Source organism: Panthera tigris, chromosome C1, assembly GCF_018350195.1.
Source record: "Panthera tigris isolate Pti1 chromosome C1, P.tigris_Pti1_mat1.1, whole genome shotgun sequence".
Classification (NCBI taxonomy): Eukaryota; Metazoa; Chordata; class Mammalia; order Carnivora; family Felidae; genus Panthera; species Panthera tigris.
The window spans coordinates 109,809,741-109,832,134 of NC_056667.1; the positions used below are offsets into that span (position 1 = coordinate 109,809,741).

The 22,394-nt window shown below is 36.6% G+C and overlaps 1 protein-coding gene across 2 annotated transcripts in view; it reads right to left on the reverse strand.

The window, feature by feature from the left end:
* Positions 1–22,394, reverse strand: part of UGGT1 (UDP-glucose glycoprotein glucosyltransferase 1) — a 110,431-nt gene that overhangs the window by 84,037 nt on the left and 4,000 nt on the right. For both annotated transcript variants that reach the window (XM_042994155.1, XM_007093110.3), the window contains exons 2-11: positions 20,687–20,822; positions 15,327–15,409; positions 13,717–13,847; positions 11,038–11,150; positions 8,693–8,867; positions 6,813–6,909; positions 5,711–5,789; positions 2,894–2,994; positions 2,084–2,183; positions 924–984 (exon numbers count right to left, since the gene is read on the reverse strand). In XM_042994155.1, coding sequence (XP_042850089.1) covers positions 924–984; positions 2,084–2,183; positions 2,894–2,994; positions 5,711–5,789; positions 6,813–6,909; positions 8,693–8,867; positions 11,038–11,150; positions 13,717–13,847; positions 15,327–15,409; positions 20,687–20,822 — 1,076 coding nt within the window. The remainder of the gene's footprint in view (positions 1–923; positions 985–2,083; positions 2,184–2,893; positions 2,995–5,710; positions 5,790–6,812; positions 6,910–8,692; positions 8,868–11,037; positions 11,151–13,716; positions 13,848–15,326; positions 15,410–20,686; positions 20,823–22,394) is intronic.

Sequence of the window (22,394 nt, forward strand, 5' to 3'; positions counted from 1 at the left end):
ATCTGAAATGCAACTTTTCTCATGAAGAATGATGTACTGCACCAAAAAAGGGAGTAACCAAAAACAAAGAATACCAGGAACCCAAGAAATAGGAGATCCAACAAAAGAGATTAAAGCAAGGTCCCAGGATAACTGGTATGCCCTAGACATAAAGAACAACCAGAACATATTGGAGCAGAACAAAAATTAATAAAATCACAACATGAAAATACAGAGAAAGTGGAGGGATGGGGAAGTGCCAGTACAGAGTAGTGGCAGACATGGGGGTGAGGGGCAGTGAAAGAAAGTTAAATGTCATCCTTGTAATGGGAGACCGACACAGAAGACTTGAAACTGGAAAACAAAGCACTAATTTAAGTTTACTATAAAGCTGGGGATAAACATCAAAACAATCAGCTAAGGGTTGAAAATAGATGCTTCTAGCAAGGAGGACAAAACAGGAATTAAGTCCAGGAGCCTGGGTGGCTCAGTTGGTTAAGCACCTGACTCTTGATTATGGCTCAGGTCATGATCCCAGGATCGTGGGATTGAGCCCCACGTCAGGCTCCATGCTGAGCAAGGAGCCTTGCTTAAGATTCTCTCTCTCTCCCTCTCTGCCCCTCTCCCCTGGTCGCTCACATTCTCTCTCCTTCTCTCTCACAGATAGATAGATAGATAGACAGACAGACAGACAGACAGACAGATTAAAAACAGAGAGTAAGTCATGTTAGGGGGATGCTGCTTATCTAAACAAAGTGGTGGCACCATCTGATGTTTCAATTATATTCATATTCAACTTTAAATATTAAAAACATAAAAAAAGATTACAGAAATGAATAAAACACCACTATCTTTGGTAAAAGTTTGTTCAATGTCATTGATGTAACTCAGATTTCCTCATCTTTAAAAATACAATACAAAACAGAAAGACCACTGGGTAATACCTTCTGATTCTCTTCCACTTCGGTTCTAAGTTCTGAACTCACTGCTGTTTTTGTTATTGCTCTAAAGAAATAAAAATGTTATCGATGTTTAGTTAATTTCCCTATATTTGTATGTAAAACAACAAATTCCTTAATACAAAAAAACAAAAAAATCTTCACCTTTACAAATAATACATTTCTCCACTCAGATGTACATATTTTTTCATTACTTCAACATACAACATCACAGAAAAGTAGCAGTAATAGCAGCATTTTAAATCAAGTGCAGTTATTCCAAAGATCTTAGGTTAAATATATGTAACTCTATTCCTATACACAATCTCTACTGCTCACAGACTAAGGGATAATGTTAAACTAAGGTGACAAACTGCTCATGCTACTTAAGCACTTTTGGTGGAGGTGGCATCCTACATGTATATCTTCAATAGCATACTGAATTAAATGAGATTGTACTATATGATTTATAAGTCTTTCTAAGAAATGGTTGCCAAGACTAACCAAATAAACAAACTTATTTATAAAGCATCTCACATAAGAAGTCAAAATAGCTCATTCAGTTACTCAAGAAAAACAATGGCAACCATTTAAGTTGTTAGTCTCTAAAAATTTGGCTTTTAAAAAGATTTATGAGACGTGGAGGATATTATACAACTGAAAGCAGTATTTAAAAAGCTGCACTCAAAATCTTACTGTCACCATGAACAAGTCAGCCTATAGAACTCATCTGCCTCATTGACTTTAAATTAGATGATGTATACAAAACTCTTCAGGAAGAAAAACACAGTTGCTGCTAGACCCTATATTAGTTACATCCGCATACATCAGATTTTGTTAACTCATCTAATCCTGACAGGCAGGGATCGTTATTTCCATTTTAATGCTGGGGAAGTGAGGTAACGAGAAGAGAGGTAATTATTTGCAAATGTCACACAGCTAGCAAGGCAGAGCCAAGGACACAACCTACATGGGTCTCCAACCCCACAATGTACGGTACTGCCAACTTCCCAGAAAGATAGCATCATCAGTGGCATGGTGCTGGTATTAAAACTTTAATTTTCTAAGCATTTTCATATTTTACTTGTCTCATTTTGCATGTAAACATGAAGATAATTAGGTATATAGTAAAGAGAAGAATGTCTTAGAGCCTTACTCTTCATTACCTGGCTTTGGTAGGAAAATTTTGACTAAGATCCTTCATTACCACCAAAGCTAATTCAACAGGAGCAGCCAAGATTCGGGCAGCAGTCTGGAAACTGAGATCTGCAACAAGGTCAAGTATAAAGTGTATTAATCTAATGCAATGAGAAATAAGGGGAAAAAAACATTTATTTCTCATTATTTTCTTGGCAATTGAGAATGTTTTAGAATGCAACCATTTCAGAGAGCACCCATGGTTTAATTCTAGGTTTTGTTCAATTCCTAGTGTTTATTGTTACATTGCTTGCTATACTTGCATAAAACACTAGAGATATACTAACACATTTACATTTAGCATAGGATAAATCCATCCCAAATCCTTTTCATTTTTATGAATTTACAATATACCACAAAGTATAGTAAAAGTCTTTAGTAAATTATGCTTAAAAAAAAATTTTGATAAAATAGACCTTTGGGCCAGAAAAACACACATATCCTTCATGTTAATATGTCTTTAACATTTGACAGATACACTATTCAAGAAATGTATATATAAAGAAATAGAAAAACTAAGACAAACATTATAAACTTAAGTATCTGTTCACACAGAGAAAGATCTGGCACTCATTTATATACATACTTCTGCATACTGTTAATCTGTCTACAAAAGGACTTCCTTTCTTTTCTGATTAATCATAATCACTTTATCGTGAAAATCTGTGGTACCCTGAGAATCAGGCAAATAAATAAAATTAAATTCAAATTCTATTAGTTTTTTAATACCATAAAATTCAGTCAAAAGTAGGCCGGTGATTCCTCTACATATTTGTTACCTTGCAATTGCCAAACTTTTAAAGGAGCCATTTCATTGGTGCTCTCCACAAGATGTTTTCTGAGTTCCTTCAATTGTCCCTTCAGGTCAGGGTGCAGGTCTCTGAAAGAAACATAAAATCAGTCCTTTAACATGTCTTTTCTTTCTCAAAGCACACGTAGAAGTTGGCTCCAACTTTATATTCATGATTTTCCCCTTAGCAATAAGTAAATTCCTACAATAAAGGGAAAATATTAGAGCAGAATTATTTTTCTTAAAAAATAAGTTAATACAGAAAATGATAATCTTTTAAACCATAAAATTTACAGATTAAAAAATGAATCACCACTACAGTGATTCTCTATGTCAGGGAGAGGGAATGGGACTGAGAGTGGGGACAAAGGGGACCCCAAGTCTACCTGTAGTGTTTTACCATTTCTTTCAAGTAAAAGAAGGCATGTGTTGGAAAAAAACTTCATAAATAGTTCTTTGAAACAGAAAAGCATGTACAATTACAACCATCAATTCTGGGTGATGAGCACATGCGTATGTTCTATTATTTTCCACACTTTTCCTCAATCTTTTTAAATTCTCAAAATAAAACTGGAAATACAATGCTGCCAGTCCCAAGATGGATTTCTTTCAGCTACATGCCCATAAATCCTTCCATCACATGAATAATACAACTTAAGTTAACCGAGAGCACTGGGTTTCACTTAGTTTTATCTTGAAATACAGTGCATTCTATTTAAAGCTAGTAAAACAGAAGTTATCAGAGGCAGATATGCATCATTTAGATCAGACAACAGATGGCTTGTTGAGTAATTCTGTTCTTTTAAATGCTAGCAACTAAAAATTTCTTAAATGCCACATACAGAAAGTAAAATATTTACTCAGATCCTTCACCTTCCAACCAATCCATTTCCAACCAGTTACTACATCTTCTTCATGATGATCATATCCGAAAATGGTCCCATTATTCTAGATAGCTAAACAACTATTCCGAATGTGCAAAACGGAAAACGTCTTTAATATGCTACATACTACCTTTGTGCTCTAAATACATAAGATCATAATGCTATCCAAAAATCAAACATAAAAAACATGAATATGAAAAAATATTCTGGAAAGCTGGGTCCAATAAAAATGAAACCTGACTGCATACTAATGAAGCCAAAATGATGTTAAACACAATGAAACATTCATATGCATGGGATGGACTCAACATGTCCACAGAAATTCAACATGAACAGAGTCATCTTTGCTAACCTGTTAGTCTGGTTAAGTCATTTCACTGGGCCCAATGTTAAAGTTCAAGTACGTGAAACTGGCCTACACATACTTCTTCATGATCTTTCCTTTACAAAAAAACAAACAAACAAACAAACAAAAACGAGAAAACGCCACTGAAGTAACTACTAAGAAGAATTTTCAGTCATAAATTTCTCTGAAACTTTCATAAAATGGCTATGAAATTTTCTTCAAGAAACCATCTCTATCCTCTTTCATATAAAGTGAAATCTAGGGAGCCTGGATGGCTCAGTTGATTGAACTTCCAACTTTGGCTCAGGTCATGATCTTGCTGTTTTGTGAGTTTGAGCCCCGCGTCAGGCTCTGAGCTGTCAGCAGAGATTTATCTGTGTCTCCCTGCCTCTCTGCCCCTCCCCCACTCTTACTCTGTCTCTCTCAAAAATAAAGATTAAAAAAATAAAGTGAAATCTAATATATATTTCAACTAAACGTGTATAAGATCTACTGCACCTCTTTTGCGTTGTTTCAGACTACGTTTAGCTTAAGTAAATAGCTATGACCTTTTAAAGTACTTTGTCGAGGGGCGCCTGGGTGGCGCAGTCGGTTAAGCGTCCGACTTCAGCCAGGTCACGATCTCGCGGTCCGTGAGTTCGAGCCCCGCGTCAGGCTCTGGGCTGATGGCTCGGAGCCTGGAGCCTGTTTCCGATTCTGTGTCTCCCTCTCTCTCTGCCCCTCCCCCGTTCATGCTCTGTCTCTCTCTGTCCCAAAAATAAAATAAAAAAAAAAAAAAAATAATAAAGTACTTTGTCGATTTTCTTGGGAAAAACTGGGTGAAAAAATTAGATGTCTCCTTTTATGTGTAACTTTATGTCATCAAATGCAAGGCCCAGAAAACAAAATCAACTAAAGCCATAGGCAGGAAGCCATAATATCATTTAACAATAATGTGCTTCAAAGTATGGAAAGAGCCCAAATGTCCATCGATGGATGAATGGATAAAGAAGATGTGGTACATATATACAATGGAGTATTACTCGGCAATCAAAAAGAATAAAATCTTGCCATCTGCAACTACGTGGATGGTGTCATGCTAAGCGAAATTAGTCAGAGAAAGACAAATATCATGACTTCACTCATATGAAGACTTTAAGTTACAAAACAGATGAATATAAGGGAAGGGAAGCAAAAATAACATAAAAACAGGGAGGGGGATGAAACATAAGAGATTCTTAAATATGGAAAACAAACAGAGTGTTACTGGAGAGGTTGTGGGAGGGAGGGGGCACTAAGGAATCTATTCCTGAAATCATTGTTGTACTATATGCTAACTAACTTGGATATAAATTTTTAAAATAAATAAAATTTAAATAAATTAATTAAATTTAAAAAAACAAAAATGTGCTTCAGATGTCTGGAAATCATGAACTATACAGTAAATTAAGTGGTAATCGCTTCCTATCAGGTTACATATATAAAGCACTACTGAGAGATCTGTAACTCAGACAGTAATGAGAAAGATGATACCTACAATGCAAAGAAGCTTGGAAGTTTAAAAGAATAAGGGCATTTCCCCCAAAAATATACATACCTTAATTTTCCAAAGAGGAATCCCTGAACTTCATCAATAGGATCATTCTCACCAATCACTGTAGCATTTACCTCCGTTCCTATAAAAGCACAAGCATATACATGTCTAATCATTCAGACAGGAAATAAAAATGTTATTAACCTCATAAAATTTGAATAATGTAAAACAAATTAGAAACACCTGAAATTACAATACTACTTAAAACACTGAATACCTCAATGACCCTTTTGTAGAGTGTTTTTTTTTTAGACAGAATACATGTGTTTTTCAACGTATCCTGTGTTCCTGGATACAGTAAGAATGTATTTTTCCCTTGAACTTTGGAAAATTTTACATGTTAAAAATCTCAAAAGCTCAAAATTAATACCTCTAAAATTATGAACAGTAGATTTTTCAGTATCAAAATTCTAAAGAACTTCCAATTAAGCAACTTAATCCTAAATATAATTATTGGTAACAGATGTTGAGGTACTAGGCTATCCTCCATTTACCCAAACCAACCGTTTTTATCTTTAAAATAAGCTCACACACTGGGTGTTGTATGGAAACCAATTTGACAATAAATTTCATATATTAAAAAAAATAAAAATAAAAATAAAATAAGCTCACAAGGAAGAAATAGAAAGACTGCACATAAAACTTGTGTGGTTGAAATAATAAATTCAAAACCCTAGAGTAGTACAATAAGAAGTATTCCAAGTGCAGAAAATAATCAAAAACACAAAATTGTTCATTAAGATAGTTTAGGATTTCACTCTGGGTCACAAATTAATGGCTATTTGTGAATTACACATCATCAATAACAACAGCTACAATTATTGACCTTTTTGTGCAAAGAACTATGCTACATTCTTTACCTATACATCTCATTTTCTCTTCACAAATACGTTAGGAGGCACATGCCATTATCTGCACTTTACAGACAGAAAATTTAGGACCTACAGAATTTGCTTCACATCACCCAACTCACAGGTAACAGGACCAGAATTCAAACACAGGTTCATCATGCTCCTAAATCTATTCTTTTACATTAAGGAAATAAATTCCCTTTAACTCACATTTAAGGAAAAGAAAACACATTGGTCTTAATTCACAAATTCACCTTTCACCTGAGTATCATCCTTGGCCTTGTACTCAGTGCTCTTAATTGCCAACTCCACACCATAGCCAGAGAGGTAAACAGGTTCCTTCCTCGGATTCTGCAAGCAGAGTAAGTATTCCAGCATTAACACCTGGCTTCTTAAATGTCACAATGAACGTGACGTGAACATGTTAACATCACACAGCCACCACCTAGGATTATGCATTCAAAATATAGCTAAAACTTCCACGGGAATCTCAGCCTCCTTTAGATTTTGTATCCTGCCACAAGTATGGGAATGGGAATTCCAAAGCAGAGGCAAAACCAGATGAAGGGACAGTGACAGGGCAGAAGTAACCAAACCACGTGAAGAAATGGAGAAAAAGAAAAGGAAACTCCAGAACTTACAAAGCAGAGTTGAAATACCGATGAGGTTTCAAACCCAGAAGTACTTTGATAGGACCATGTGTGTGTGATGTATTCATTTTTTATTGAATTTAAATGTCTTCAAAAAAAAAAAAAAAGTCTTCAGGTTGGGTTTGGGCTGACCAACTGTCACAGGCTTACCACCATCCTGAATGAGAATGGCGCTTTAGATATTTTAATCTTTAATAACAGCAATATAGCCTGGAAAGCAGTTGTCAAAACTAGGTATTAAAAAAATCTGTTTCAAGGGGTGCCTGGGTGGCTCAGTTGGTTAAGCGTCTGACTTCAGCTCAGGTCATGATCTCACAGTTCGTGGGTTCGAGCCCCGCGTCAGGCTCTGTGCTGACAGCTCAGAGCCTGGAGTCTATTCAGATTCTATGTCTCCCCCTCTCTCTGTCCCTCCCGTTTGCACTCTGTCTCGCTCTCTCAAAAATAAATAAACGTTAAAAAATTTTTTTTAAAAATCTGTTTCTGTTCATACAAATTTTCATTTAAATATTTACTTGGGAGTGCCTGGATGGCTCAGTTGGTTAAGCATCCGACTCTCAGTTTCAGCTCAGGTCATAATCTCACAGTTCAGGAGTTCAAGCCCCATGTTTGGCTCCAAGCTGAGAGCACAGAGCCTGCTTGGGATTCTCTCTCTCTCTGCCCCTCCCCTGCTTGTGCACGCTCTCCCTCTCTCCGTCTCTCCTAATAAATAAACTTAAAAAAATATTTTGTTAATATATATTTTGCTTATAGGGACTTACCACGCAATTTTACTGAGCTTATTATGACACAGAAACTTTAAAAGCAAATATGTTTACATATAAATATGTTAATTGCTAAATGTTACAAAAGACTTTAAAAACTTAATTTTAAGTCAATTATCCTTGTTTTTATGCCTTTAGAAATCCTCCCTTTTACATCAAATGAAGATTCCGAATGGAAAAAAAATTTTTTTGGAAAGGAATTCAAGAATCAGTTCCATAGTATGATGATTATATTAAATCTAGAAAATATAATTTACATGTTTCATTTTTAAGTAGAATGTACACTTTATTAAGCCATTTTTTAAGCATAATTATTTCCTATTTCTTCAGACTGGCAAGCAAAGTACCTCCTATGTGCAAATAACAGATATGATGAAAAGTAGATCAAATAATTTTATAAAGGGGGGATATTATTAGCTTATGTGCTAAGGTCGTGCAGGGCAAATCAAGATTTTTAACAGCTATAAGGGGCACCTGGGTAGCTCAGTTGGTTAGGCGTCCAACTTCAGTCATGATCTCACAGCTCATGGGTGTGAGCCCTATGTTCCAGCTCTGTGGAGCCTGCTTTGGATTCTGTGTCTCCTTCTCTCTCTACCCCGCCCCCACTTGTGCTCTCTCTCTCAAAAATGAATAAACGTTAAAAAAATTTTTTTAAGTTTTATATATATGAGTATACACACACACACACACACACACACAATACACACATAAGTCAACACTTACAAGTATATAATGTCTGAGTACATAATTGATTTTGCCTGCATTGTTTTTTGATATAAGTTGGCGGTGGAAATTATAAAATTCCTCATAACCAATCTCAGAGTAGAAAATGACCACTGGGCTTTCAGGATTAGATGATGGGTATCTGTGATCTCCTTTGAACAATAAAGGTTTGGGCCTGAAAATAAATATTAGAAGCTTAATTTTTTTTTCTGGTTTTTATTTTAATTCCAGTTAGCTAACATACAGAGTTACATTAGTTTGAGGTGTACAGCATAGTAATTCAACAATTCCATAATCACTCAAGGCTCATCACAAGTGCACCCCCAATCCCCATCACTTATTTCACCCATCCTCTTAAACTTAAAAAAAGTTCTTAAAAATTAAAAATGGTACAAGATATAGCTACAGGAGCAATAATTTAAATAAAGATTATAAGCATCTTAATACAAAGAGTATTGGGGTGCCTGGGCGGCTCACTCAGTTAAGCGTCCAACTTCGGCTCAGGTCATGATCTCACAGTTCATGAGTTTGAGCCCTGCATCAGGCTCTGTGCTGACAGCTCAGAGCCTGAAGCCTGATTCTGTATCTCCCTCTCTCTCTGCCCCTCTTCCACCCACGCGCTGTTTCTCTCTCTCAAAAATAAATAAACATTAAAAAAAAATTTAAAAACAGAGTATCAAAACAGTTTTCAGTCAGTAAGAACACTGTCAAATATGAGTCTTATTCATGACTAAAAATAATAAAACCACATCATACTAACCATAAAATTCAGACTTTGATTAGTAATTGTTACCAATTCCTAGAGAAGGATGAAAGGCAGAAAAAGGATACATATCCACATCCCATAGTACTAAGGCTTTATTACGTTATTCTACTATATAAATAGATTATCCTTCTATCTGAAAACATAAGCACAAATAACGTGAAAAGGCAGGATGATTTTAAGCATATAACTGGTCAACCACAGCATCTCCCTCCTCTATCATTTTTACTACTATGATCTTCCTACTAAATAATTTAATATTTAAGTTTCCCTCATAAATTGTTAAACTTGCCCCTCAAAATAAATTTCCTAATATCAGCATCAAGATATCAATAGATCGTATTGCACAGACTTTATGACTTGCCATTCCTTTTACAATAAACTATTTCTTAATAAACTGTTCCACAGAAGGTAAAGAGATAGAAGTAAGGATATTCACTATAGCCTTACCACAATAACAAACAAAAAAATAGGAAACAACTTTTAAAACTATCAGTAAAAAACTGTGAGACATTCTTACATAGCTATTTTTCATGCATTAAAAATGAGGTACACATACATGTACTAATGGGAAGAAGCCTCTTGTAAAAATAAACCTACCTACCTGTATAAATCTATAACCACAGAAAAAAGCCTAAAACATGATGACAAACCATTAAAAACAGTTACCACCTCTCAGAAGAGGAGACGCCATCATTCTTTTCTTTATAAATGTCTGCATTATTGTTTTAACAAGTTAGAGTTTTTTAAATCAATTAATTTTGTTTACCCCAAGGGAGCACCACTTTACCATGCAAGCCATTCTCCAATGTCCATTCCTCGGCCTGGACATAGCTGGAACACGTACCCCATTTTTTGGTTGTCATTCTAAGTAAAAAGCTCTCCCACCATTTAACGGGCAGAGAACAAGTGCTGGGAAGAAAGAGTACCTCACTAAAGAAGAGCTACCCTACCTGAAATGCCCTTAGGCCTCTGGTAGAGCAGAGCAACATCACAGAGAGGTCAGTTATCCAATTTAAAACGGCATTACAGAGAAGGTACAATGGGGTTACTGCCATAGCCAGACAGCAAGAGACACCTGTTATATCTGTCCACCAAAGGAAACCTACCTTTAAGCAAAAAGCCAGCCCATTAAATTACCAACTTAATATTCAAATTAAGCTTGCTATTATCTTTTAAATAGTCTCTTTTGTCTGAAACTAGTAATACTGAGAGATCATTATCATTAATATCATTACTTCAGGCACTGGTTTAATACACAGGGTATTCTTTACTACACTAATGACAAAGCCTATGTAATCTCACAGAGGGTCATCACTAAATAATAACAGGAACATAAAGTACTCTTATTATCTCTATTTCAAAGTGAGGTAGGAAAGAAAGGTTAAATAATTTGCCTAAGTTTACAAAACTATTTTAAGTGACAGAGCTGGGATTCAAATCTAGTCGGTCTGATTCCAGAATCCACACTTTAAACCACTGTATCTACAGACCACAAAACCTGTAAGAAATTCGAAGGGTGGGCTTGATATGGAAGAAAGCACAATGAAATACAGTATGTGTGAAGAAACACACAATTTACCTTTCAGACACTGTGAGGAGAAGAGTCTCAAGGGTGTCAAAATCACAAGTCTTCTTTCCATGCACAGAGAAAAACGAATTACATCCTTCTGGTGGAGGCTCATCAGCTGCTATCTGCCATTTAAGACACAAGACATTTTCGTCATGATTTCTAACCACAGACGAGTAAGGACATGAATACTCTAAACAGGTAATTAGATGATAAAATAACATCAACAAAAGGGAAAATCAACATCTACTGAACTCCTACAATGTGACAGGAAGAGTTTTTCATGTCACTGTTTCTCACATATTATTTCATCTAGCTCCTCCCAATATCACCGCATGAGGTTGGTATTCATACCAGCCCCAAAACAGAACTTTAAAATTCTACCTCAGAACAGAACAAAAGATATCCAGGGAATACAGTATGTACCTTAAAGAAAACCAAGCTTACAAATATCAATTTTAAGCATCAAAGTGTAACTACACAATCCCTATTAAGTATATTAAGTCCATATCCATACATTAAGTACAATATGCAGATTAACTTAAAGGTTCTCTCTGAAATAGATAGAATGACATAGACTCTAAAAAAAAAAAAAGAAAAAGAAAAAACTAGACCGAAAAAAAAGAGTATAGATGGAAGGTAAAATTATCTACGAAGCACAGTAAGCTAGATATTCCAGGGAAAGGCTGAAGGAGACGGGAGTGAAATGCATGAACACCAATGCATAATGAGACAAGTCAATCTGCAGCTTTAATGAGAGACGCTGAGAAGACTAAGTATAAAGAGATGGGAAAAGAAAGGATATAATGACAAGCACTGGTGTGTGCACTAATGTAATTTATGTAATACATTAATATTGTCCTTTTCTATAGACGTAAGAAAAATAATTCAGAGGTGGAAAAATGGTAAACTTGCTATGAAAAATTGGTATTAAAACTTTTCATTACATTCTTCATTTTTTGGTAAATTACTATAAAAACTTACAAACACAAAAAAATAAGAAAGAACAGCACTTTAGCTGCTCTCAACTCTCTAAACTCATAAGCCAAGAGTCCTGCTAAGACAGGACCCCACTGTAAGGAGAAACTGCTCAGGGTGCCATAAAATTTGAATAGCACAGAGATACAGAGACTACTAAAGAGAAAATCCAATGAAAGCGCAGGAGAGGAACAAAGGAAATCTCAAAAACCAAACAACCATGTTTTTTTAAAGCCACCATATTTTTTTCACACTACATAAAATCAACAGAAGAGGGAGCCATCAGGTCATGATCTCACGGGTCCGTGAGATGGAGCCCTGCGCTGGGTTCTGTGCTAACAGCTCAGAGCCTGGAGCCTGTTTCAGATTCTGTGTCTCCTCTCTTTGCCCCCACCACCCCCCCCACACACACACACACTCTGTCTCTCTCTCTCAAAAGTAAACATAAAAAAAAAAAAAAAAAAAAAAAAAAAAAAAAGAGGGAGCCATGCCAGCCTTTAAAAGTTAAGAAAACCATGGGTGGCCTGGGTAGGTCAGTTGGTTATAAGCATCCTACTCTGGAGCTCAGCTCAGGTCTTGATCTCTGGGTCATGAGTTCAAGCCCTGCCTCTGGATCCAGCTGCCAATTTGCAGGGAACAGAGGACAGAGAAAAAGTTGAACTGTATCATGAGTATGTGATCAATAATACAGACTGTGAAAATATTTATAGGGCTAACAGTGTATGTTATTCAAAGAAAAGAAAGCGCTAGAACTAGAACCTGTAAATTTAGGGCCACACTCCCAAAAAGTTATCAGAATTTTCAAAACTCAGCAAGACTGAATTCTATCGTGTGGAGATGCACTCTTGGGCAGTAAAACGATAAAGAAACACAGCAAGTCATTCCAACAGAGGTTAAGAAAGTAGTCCTTTTTGGCTGGTGAGAGGCAGCTGTCATGAGAACAGAGCACAAAGGCTGCCAGTGGCCCTGGCAAAGTTCTACTTCATGACCTGGGTGAAAGTTACAAGTGTTCATTACACCATGTATTTCTTGTGAATGATTTTCTGTGCCTGTTTTACTTTATAATAAAATAGTGATCTTAAAATTAACATTTCTTTCACATCAAATACACGATGGGTGTATGCTCATCTTTGATTCTCTTACTTTTTTTTTTAAGGAGTCTGTTCAACTCAAAATCCAACAAGATCCACACATTGCATTAAGCTGACATATATTTTAAGTCTCTCTTGAAGTTCTTCCTTACCTCTTTCCTTATATTTGTCGAAGAAATCAGATTATTTTTACTACAAAGTTTTCTACATTCCAGATTTTCCTGTTACCCTTCTGATATTGCTTCATATTTCTCATCCCCTATATCTCCTATGAACAGCTTTTACATTCTACAGGCTGTGATCAGATTCACAGTCAAATGGTTTAGCAAGACTATTACCCATATGCCATGTTGTATAAATGAAGTCTCATAGTTTTGTTTTTGTGTGGATATTTTTTTTCTTAAATGAAAGTAAACGCAAATTATATAATTAAAAAATCGGAGATCTGAAGATTTAGTATCAGTTTTGCTTTCTATTTATAAACATCATAAATCCTCATAAATTTCAGGCAGAAAAGTTACAGCTCTGTAACACAATGCCAGGATAACTGCAATACAAACAATCATCATGTTATACAACCCCTAAAAAATACCATTATCTTGTAAGCACTGACTGAACTTACCTGCTGGAAGGCTTGAATTGTAGCCGAGTAGGAATGAAGGGATAGACAAAATTTCAACAAATTCTGCTGCAGAGGTGACAGAAACTGAAATGCAGTTTCCAATATTGCATGATAATAGGAATAATCAGTACCTGCCAAGAACATTAACCAAAATAATTATCTACAGGTAGACATATCCAAATAAGATCGTTTATACAGTATAAAGCGATGTGTTACAAAGGTATATGATAGCAAAATCTTACCACTATCCTTCCTGAACTGTTGTCAAATGCTTAGAATTCCCTGGAGTACACAAATTAATTGGACTCTTCCTCTCTCTTTTTTTTAAAGTTTTATTCATTTAAGTGATCTCTACACCCAACATCAGGCCTGAACTCATGACCCTGAGATCAAATGTCAGATTCTCTACCAACTGAGCCAGCCAGGCACCCCTCTCTTCTTCTCTTTGTTCACACTATTCCCTCTACCTGGATTGCAACTGCCCCACTTACCTGGATAACTAACTCCTACCTACCTCCACAGGAAGAATTCAGCGAGGACATCACCTACTCTGCAAAGTCACTCCCAAACCCTACCCCATGCCTCACTGGACCAAGTACATCTCTTCTTTAGTCCCGTATTTCTCTGCTAATATCACACAAAAGAGATTCAGACTTGACTTTTAAAATTTCTATTATTTTTCAAAAAATCCAACAGTTGAGACTCAATTCAGTTAAATACTAATAGCAGTCACATTGTTTTCACACATTTCCTTTTCAGCAAGGCCTGTCAAGGTTTTAGCTACCTGTGTATTGGCATCTTTGACTAGTAATGTTTACACTCTATTGAATTACAAAATGTGAATGCACATTATAAACTGTAAATAAGCAACACAATTTACACTGTCATTAATTTGACACCCTGACACTCGTAGGTATATGGTGTAGGTGCCTGGCAGGCAGAACAGGCAACATTTTGGATGGTTTTAGTTAATGATAACGAACCTAATAGATAATAGATCAGTTGTATAATTAGATCAGTTATATAATTAGTTCATTAACAAAAGAAAAAGTAATCAAATCTGATGGTGATTAAGTTAATACTAAATGATTTTTGAGTGAATTTCTCTTCTACACAATATTTCTATAGCACTTCTAATAAAACAACACAAAAGAAAAACAAGAGGGGAAAAGAAATCATAGGTTGTACTTCCAGCCAAAGTCATAAACTTTGCTTCAAGGGGCACCTGGGTGGCTCAGTCGGCTAAGCGTCCGACTTCAGCTCAGGTCATGATCTCACGGTTTGTGAGTTCGAGCCCCGCATTAGGCTCTGTGCTGACAGCTCAGAGCCTGGAGCCTACTTCAGATTCTGGGTCTCCCAATCTCTCTGCCCCTCCCCCGCTCATGCTCTGTCTCTCTCTCTCAAAAAAAAAAAAACCTTAAAAAATATTTTTCAAATAAAAAATAATAAACTTTGCTTCAAAAGTATTACTTTTGAATCACAACTCTAGTCATTAAAGATAAAAATGTTTTCCATTAATTGCAAAGCCATACATACTGTGAAAGAGACCATTTTTTTTCCTAATATTTTCGCAGATACCAAAGTCAAAGAAGCATCTGCTTCAATTTTACCGTGATGATCGGATGATCCAATATTTTGGCTGGCTTCTACAAAATTCCAAAATTTCTCTTGACTGTCTTCCGCTAAAAACTCACTGGGAGAAAAGGGGGGAAATATCAGAAATGAAACAACTTAATAAAATCTTCTAATATAGGTTACTTTTCTGAGAGAGTAAAAATAGGTTTTTAAGTTTTGGTTTTTAAGTTTCCAAATGTCAACAGTTTGGCTTTTACTTTATATTATACACAAGCATGTGTAATATATATTCTAACGATAACTCTTACTGGCTTAACCATTAATAACTAATTAGCTTAGTAGCTTATTCACTTATTCATATTAATAGCTTAATATGTATCCCTTAAGAAACCTAAAATCACAATGCTGTAACAGGGAAGTCCCAATATAAATAAAGCCTATGAAACTCCATTTGTGAAAAAGCTGTCCGCAGTGGAAGTAGAATTAAGAACTGATAACTGTGGTACCAGTTCTGCTCACTTATTTTCTGAAAGACCTTACAAAGAACAAAAAATGTTTTGCCTAAGGTCCTCTCCCAAGGAAAACATGAACCCTAGAAAATTTTCTAGGAGACTAAAGGCAGCATGTTGTAATCTTTTAACATCCCTAAATCCAAATTTCAAGATCACCAAATTTCAGTTTAAAGTTAGCACTGATCTAAAAAAAAAAAAAACCGGGTCTTAGAACTTAACACCACCTTAATCTTTTCTTGACTTTACTCTACAGACCTAAAATAATGGCCATTCTAAATTTCCCTTCATTCAAGAGTCTAAAATCCTTAGAAGAAAATGTGTGTACTGACTGAATGATTCATGTAAATTGGTTATCTTCTCCTCCGAGACATAATACTAACATAGTGGTGATCTCTCACTGTCTTAAAGCAAACTACACATCTGATCTCAGCTTACCTAGCCAAAGGAAGGCTTTCCCATTACTTGTCAACACTGGGGTGTACAACTCTCACTCTACTCCACAGCTAGACACAGAAATATGGGAAAAATAAGAAACATTTCCTGGTAATACACAGCCTCTCTGAAACTAGGTTTCTGAAACTACCCAGTATCATAATGTATTAAATTATTTAGTACCTCCTTGAATGTGGCATTTTTCTAGGCTTTCTAGTAACTGACATAGGCATCATAACAACCTTATAATAACTTATGGCCTAAGAAAACATATACAAAGACAGATTATGATATGCAAATAAACCCTGAATTCATAAATTAAAGCTGCATTCACAAGATATGCTTGAGGTAGTAGGGGAGGGATAATACACTCAAAGGTTGTAGTGATGAGAATAAGGATTCACTGAAACTAAGACCTTCCTGCAAGGCCATCTGCCAATAAATATATGTTCTTCATATAATTACGGGAAAACTTCTTGAAGTATACTCTTCATCATCCACTGCATAAATAAGTGTTACAACATCTAAGTTTCAAACAATCTTTTTTAATTTTTTTAACATTTATTTTTTTGAGAGGCAGAGAAACACAGAGCATGAGCAGGGAAGGGGCAGAGAGGGAGACACAGAATCCAAAGTAGGCTCTAGGCTCTGAGCTGTCAGCACAGAGCCCAATGCAGAACTTGAAGCCATGAACCAAAGTCAAAGTTGGATGCTTACCAACTGAGCCACCCAGGTGCCCCTCAAACAATCTTAAAAAAATTAATTACTAGATACACTGCCCTAATCCAGGAAAGGTAAGACAATAACAAGATTATTATTAAAAGGAATGCTACTACCATTTATGTTTTTTGCTTTTCATTTTAAATTGTTTTTTAGTTTCTTATACCTTTTCCATTGAGTAAAACATCTATAGTTTTTCAGATGAAATTATATGATGTCTAGGATTTGTTGCAAAATATTCCAGCAGGGGAAGGGAGTAAGGTAGTGTGGTGATGGTTACTGGACTTGAGCTGGTAATTGCTAAAATGGGTGACAGGTAGAAGCAGAGCACATTAAATGTACCATTCTACTTAAAAATGTTCTGAAAGATCACAATAAAAAGTTTTTAATCTATGGCAAAACAAAACAAAACAAAACAAAAACTATATACAACCTGAATGCCCATAAATCTGGTAGTAAACTTGTTTTCTAGATTTCCAAAGTTATTGTTGGCGATCAGAATTGGTCTTCCTTCCATACAAAACTAAAAAGGGAAGGGAAATAGGGGTGCCTGGGTGGCTCAGTTGGTTAAGCATCTGACTTTGACTCAGGTCATGATCTCACAGTTTGTGAGTTCAAGTCCCACATCGGGCTCTGTGCTGACAGCTCAGAGCCTGAAGCCTGCTTCAGATTCTGTGTCTCCCCCTCTCTCTGTCCCTCCCTTGCTCATGCTCTGTCTCTCTCTGTCTCTCAATAATAATAAACATTAAAAAAAATTTTTTTTTAAAGAAACAAAAGGAAAGGGGAGGGAAATAAATATTTAAGAAGGGCTTACTATGGGGGCGCCCAGTTAGTTCAGTCGGTTAAATGTCCAACTTCAGTTCAGGTCATGATCTCATGGTTCGTGGTTTTGAGCCCCACAACAGGCTTTCTGCTATCAGTGCAGAGCCCACTTTAGATACTCTGTCTCCCCTCCCCCGCCCCTCCCCAGCTTGCACTTGCTCTCTCTCAAAAATAAATACACATTAAAAAAGATGTAAAAAGGGGCGCCTGGGTGGCTCAGACGATTGAGCGCCCAACTTCAGCTCAGGTCATGATCTCGCAGTTTGTGAGTTCGAGCCCTGTGTCAGGCTCTGTGCTGACAGCTCAGAGTTTGGAGCCTGCTTCAGATTCTGTGTGTGTATGTCTCGATCTCTCTCCCTCTGTCCCTCCTCCACTCACACTCTGTCTCTCTCTCCTTTGGAAATAAATAAACATTTAAAAAAAAATTTTTTTTTTAAAGGATGTAAAAAAAAAAAAAAGAGGGCTTACTATGTGACAGGCACTGTGCTTGACACATTCACCCGTGTCCTTAAATCCTCACAGCCATCCTGACTTACAACCATCTTTAGCATAAAGAAACAAATTCAGACAGGTTATTGATTTGCTTAAGGGCACAGAATTAGCAAATTACAAATCTGGAGTGTAAACTCAAATCTATTTGATTTATATCTCTACCATGGTACGTTCTTGGGCCATTACACTATCTAGTACTCAATAAATGATTATAAGTTTCAATTTTAATAATAGTACTTTATTTATACAATATTTCTGTTAGTAACTATGGCTGTTCAAAACATATTCAGTGTTTTACTTCAATTAAATATATATCAATTCATGAACAACCAGAAAGCTACATGTGCTTCATTAGGATCAAGCCAGTCTAAAAATATACACGGGAATATTTTTAGTCCCTAAGCACTAGATGCAAGGAAGGCAACATATCTGTGGTAGTTGCATGCCTCGATGTGTAAAGAAATATTCTGTCTCTTCACCCTCACCCAGATGGACAGGGCTGTGATTGCCATCAATATCTGCCATGGACCTGGGAGGGAAGACTGGTGGCCTCAGCTAGCTCTGGAGGTAACTATCAAGGATTTCAAATACGTGCAACTTATTTCTGAGTTGCCTAGAAGTCCCATTACCTTGGTAAACTGTCTGCAAATAGCCATACAAGAGGACTAAATAGTCAACCAAAATGGCAAATGGCCAGGAAATTATGAAAAGGGGCAATGTTTGTGAAAGGAAAGTTGGTGAAGGAAGCATTATACATTACTCACTTCACAGAGATCAAAGAAATGGGAAAAAATTGATTAATTAAGGCTGACAGTTTTAACATAGTTTTTCAAAAGTCCCATAAGTATACACCATAAGAATCTTCCGAGACAAGGCACAAAAACCGAAAAATTAGTGTGGAGAGTAACTGAGTGTAACTCAGTAAAGAATGTCAAGCAGAATATTATAAGACATCAGTGGTTACAGTTAATTGCACAAGATTATTTAGAAAATGATAGTAAATCTCAAACACTTAGATTTATACCAGACAAATCATCTAAAATAAGATTGGCGGGGGCGTATTTCAGTTGTCAGAGTCCTGGCTCAGGCAGTTTAGATCTCAACAACCTTCAGTCACTTCACTTTTACAGCTGCCCTCTATCTAATAAAGTTCTGACACTGGAGGAGCTCAATCCACTTATCAAATTAGTCACTATAACACTGCTAAGAAATGAATGCAGCAGGAATGGGGGGGGGGGTGCATTTTATTGCTGAGAAAAGGGAGGCACAGAGAAGTGACAATCCATGAGGCTCCTCTGCAAGTCAAAACCGGCTCATACTCATCCCACTTTCCCACAGGTCCTCTTATCAATACCAAATGAAGCCGTTTCCTTAGGAGATGAAACTATTCATCAACACATCATCTTAACAAAATCTCCTCATTCACATTTTTCTAGGGATTAAGGGGGAAATGTCAGAAAACCTAATTCTAAATTGAAGGGTACAAAGAAAGGCCAAAGTTAACTGAAGTAATGAAACAGTTCCAATTTCTCGCACTATCAAATTGTGAGATTCACCAACTGCTTGACCTTCAGTCTACCTAAATTCATGCTTTAGAACAATTCTCTACCTCTACAAGTCCTAGCTATATAGTATTTCAGATACAATAAAAATAAGCTTCCCTCTATAAACAAAAATCTGACTAAGAGAGGTGTCTGGTTTTTATGTTATAAACACTAACTTGAAGGTACATTCAGAATACAAAATCTCCCAAGAAATCATTGACTATATTGTATTTCACCAATTTTAAGACACTGTTGATGTTAAGGCACATTGTTGTTTTCAATGAAACTCTACAAAGGAAAATGCTACCAATTTTAATTTGTAAGGTAACATCTTGATTTCATCAAAAGGCATCCTAATTTTGGAGATGTTAAAATGTACAACATGTACATCTTAGATAAAATCCAGCTATGTCCTCAGCTTCCCCTCTGCACTCTTGTTATCCCAAGGTCTTCTTCCGGCTTCTTAGAAGGAGCATTCCCTCCTTCTCCCGTCTCGCCAAGCTGTCTTCTTTCTCTTTCATTAAACACCTCTTAAAACCTTCTTCAAATAAATAGAAAAATTCCTTTAAGTACGACACCCTCTTCCTTTATTACCACATGTATACCTTCCTTGCAAGATAATTTAACCAATTCAATACATTTGTCCAAAGAAGTCCTTAAGTATCTCTATGAATCATGATTACCCTATGGTACTGACAGCTTCTGTGTTATAACAGCCTCTGACTAGTACACAGCACAGTGCACACTGAAAGAGGTGCTGACTAAATCCATGTGATGATGACAATCTCGCTGCCTAAAAGGCTCCTGAATATTCACTAGCAGATCCTACATTTTTACTCAAACACATGAAAGAAAAAAAAGATGTCTTCTTACCTGACTTCTAACAACAATGGAGTGGAAAACCATTTTGTTGTAAGAGAGGTTGTAATGGCTTTTGAATCTGCCTTTACTGAAGAAAACAGCCATAGTCCAGTGAATACAATCAGAAGTTCCATTTTATAGCAAACTCCTAAAAACAGGAAAATTTTAAAAAAAGGTTTTGCCACAGGAAATGTTTAAACCTGAATCTTAATACTTAGAGACACAAAATAACATGACAATTACAGAAATGGAAATGTTTCTGAAACATAACAGCACCTAATATCTCCATAGTTCAACAGATATTTGCTGAGCGACTGATGTAGAACTAAAGCCGTGAAGTTCATGGAATGCTTTCCTATAAAGACTGCACTGCATTTCCTGGGTCGCCTCTACGGAAGTATAAAAGTCAGTTGGTGGCACGGCAGTTTACACATAATTCTACTTTATGAAGCATGAGAGTAAACAAAGCTTAGATGAAAACATAAATGATGGGTATTAAATGGTGCCCACCCCCCAAAGGTTATGAAGTCCTAATCCCAGCACCTTGAAATGTGAACTTATTTGGAAACAGGATCTTAGCAGAGGTAACCTGGTTAAAATTGGGTCATTAGGGTGAACCTTAACCCAATATGACTGGTGTTAAAAAAAAAAAAAAAAAGGAAAATGTGGACACAGAGACGGGCACACAGCGGGAAGACCATGTGAAGGGACACCGGGAGAGTGCCAGTGAGGACAGAGGCACTTGTTGGAACTACACTGCAAACCACAGAACACCTAGGGCCAGCAGATGCTGGAAGAGGGAAAGAAAGACCCTCCCCTACAGATTTTGGATGGAACATGAGCTGTGACACCATGATTTAGAATGTCTAGCTTCCACAACTGGAAGGCAAGGAACTGCTGTTGCCGTAAGCCACACAGTTTGATGCACTGTCACAGCAATCCTAGGAAGCTAACACTTCAATGTAAACGCATAAAATAGTCCCGGAATGAAGGAAGTTAAACAGGTCCCTATCTACAAAATAAGCTGGGGTCACTGGTAAATTGGCATGGTCATACAATGCAGGCCTTCCAACCTCCCAGCAGCAATGTCCTTAAGCATGCTGATGTGTCTAGATCATTTCAGAAAAAGGCCTCGAGCTGCAGGGCTTCTTTGGTCTGATTTTTCATCTCAGAAGTCTGCTCACAGAACCCTAAGCAGGTTTCCCGTGGGCTATATAAGTCAGCATCCAAGTTCTACCCATTTGAATGGGAACCCAAAGGGGCCATGAATCTGTGGGAAACACTATGCCAAAGCTGTGCTTGCGCATGCTAATGTCTGGTAAGACTCACCTCACTCACCCCAATTCCTCAAGATATTGGCTATAAAAGCTATCATCTGGGAGACCAGTCACTACCTTCTTTTTACAAAAAGCATTAACATCTGTGCCAACATCCTGCTTCATATATAACACACAATATCTCTAAAGAACAAATGGGCAAAAGCAAAATAAAAGATACCAAATAGAAAAGCTGCTTTTTAAGAGTCTTTAGTTCAGGCACTGCCACCTTAATTGATTTAATCGACTGACAAATTAATATAAACAAATATTAACATCCCATTTATAAATAAGCACTAAAAAAAAAAAAAAAAAAAAAACCACAAAATTTGCAAAGACTAGGGCTAACCAAACTAGACCCCCAACACTGAAACCTGCTAGCAGTGATTTTGGGGAGGGGACTT